Raw genomic sequence first — 963 nt, forward strand, 5'->3', positions numbered from 1 at the left:
TAAGGCGCATGAGAAGAGCGACGTTTAACTCGATTGAATTCGACTGATTTGATTAAGTGCAGCAGAATTGAGTTGGAGCGGCTGATCCTGTCGCATTATGCGGCTCTGGAGCGACTTCAAATTTAACGCTGCTCTTTTCATGCGCCGAACCCAATGCATAAATTACAAATATTGTAAAATAATTTATTTTCCGCTTAAACGAGGCAGTGCATGCACAGGAATGATTTTTTGTCACTTGGCGCCAATTACAAGGCAGGAATAAAATGGCATCGTGTATTCCCAAAACCGACTTCTGTTCCAAGTGTACGAAAGAGACCAAATATGTTTGCATGAATTGCAGAATTCCTATTTGTAACGTGTGCAGTTATGCAGAAGAGAATGAAGAGACTCCAGGATGGTCGTCCGGGAGAAGCGTTGGATATTGCGGCGAATGTTCCAAAGAAGAAGGTGCAGAGAACGAAATACCGGACAAAAGGGCCACGAAAACATCACCCAGGTTTGTGGTTTATGTGTAAATAATACACACTTGCTGACAATTTTGAATAAAGCAGTGTTAAAAAACATTTTGAAGAAAGCCAGAGACGTATCCAAGAATAATTTCCAGTAAAATTATTTTAAAAGGAAATGTGGCTTCAGTTCTTTGGAGTAATAAGAATATTCAAGCTCAGGATCATCCAATTTTTGAGAAAATCGTAAGGATATTGCTTGGATTTAGCTGACAAATCCATTTAAGAGTGTCATTCCTGTCTGAAACCATACCAGGTTTGAAATAACAAGCAATAATTTAAGAATATAATAAGACCTAACAAGGATATTTCTTAAGAATATCAAGCCTGAACAAATTGAAGGTATTCTTATACCAATAAATGAGTTTATATCAGTGCCACGAAAAATAAAATTAGACTAACAGTATATACTGGCATCAAGAATTTTTTAATGATAATTTATCTTCTTTCACTTCAG

At 36.8% G+C, this 963-nt stretch overlaps 1 protein-coding gene across 1 annotated transcript in view; it reads left to right on the forward strand.

Annotated features, from left to right (window-relative positions):
- The window catches only part of LOC135683145 (uncharacterized), a 16948-nt gene continuing 15985 nt past the window's right edge, over window positions 1–963 (forward strand). The window contains exon 1 of the mRNA XM_065198321.2: window positions 1–496. Within this exon, the coding sequence (XP_065054393.2) occupies window positions 264–496 (233 nt within the window). The 5' untranslated portion in view covers window positions 1–263. The remainder of the gene's footprint in view (window positions 497–963) is intronic.

Source organism: Rhopilema esculentum, chromosome 20 (genome assembly GCF_057945365.1).
Source record: "Rhopilema esculentum isolate cy_ngs chromosome 20, ASM5794536v1, whole genome shotgun sequence".
Taxonomy (NCBI): domain Eukaryota; kingdom Metazoa; phylum Cnidaria; class Scyphozoa; order Rhizostomeae; family Rhizostomatidae; genus Rhopilema; species Rhopilema esculentum.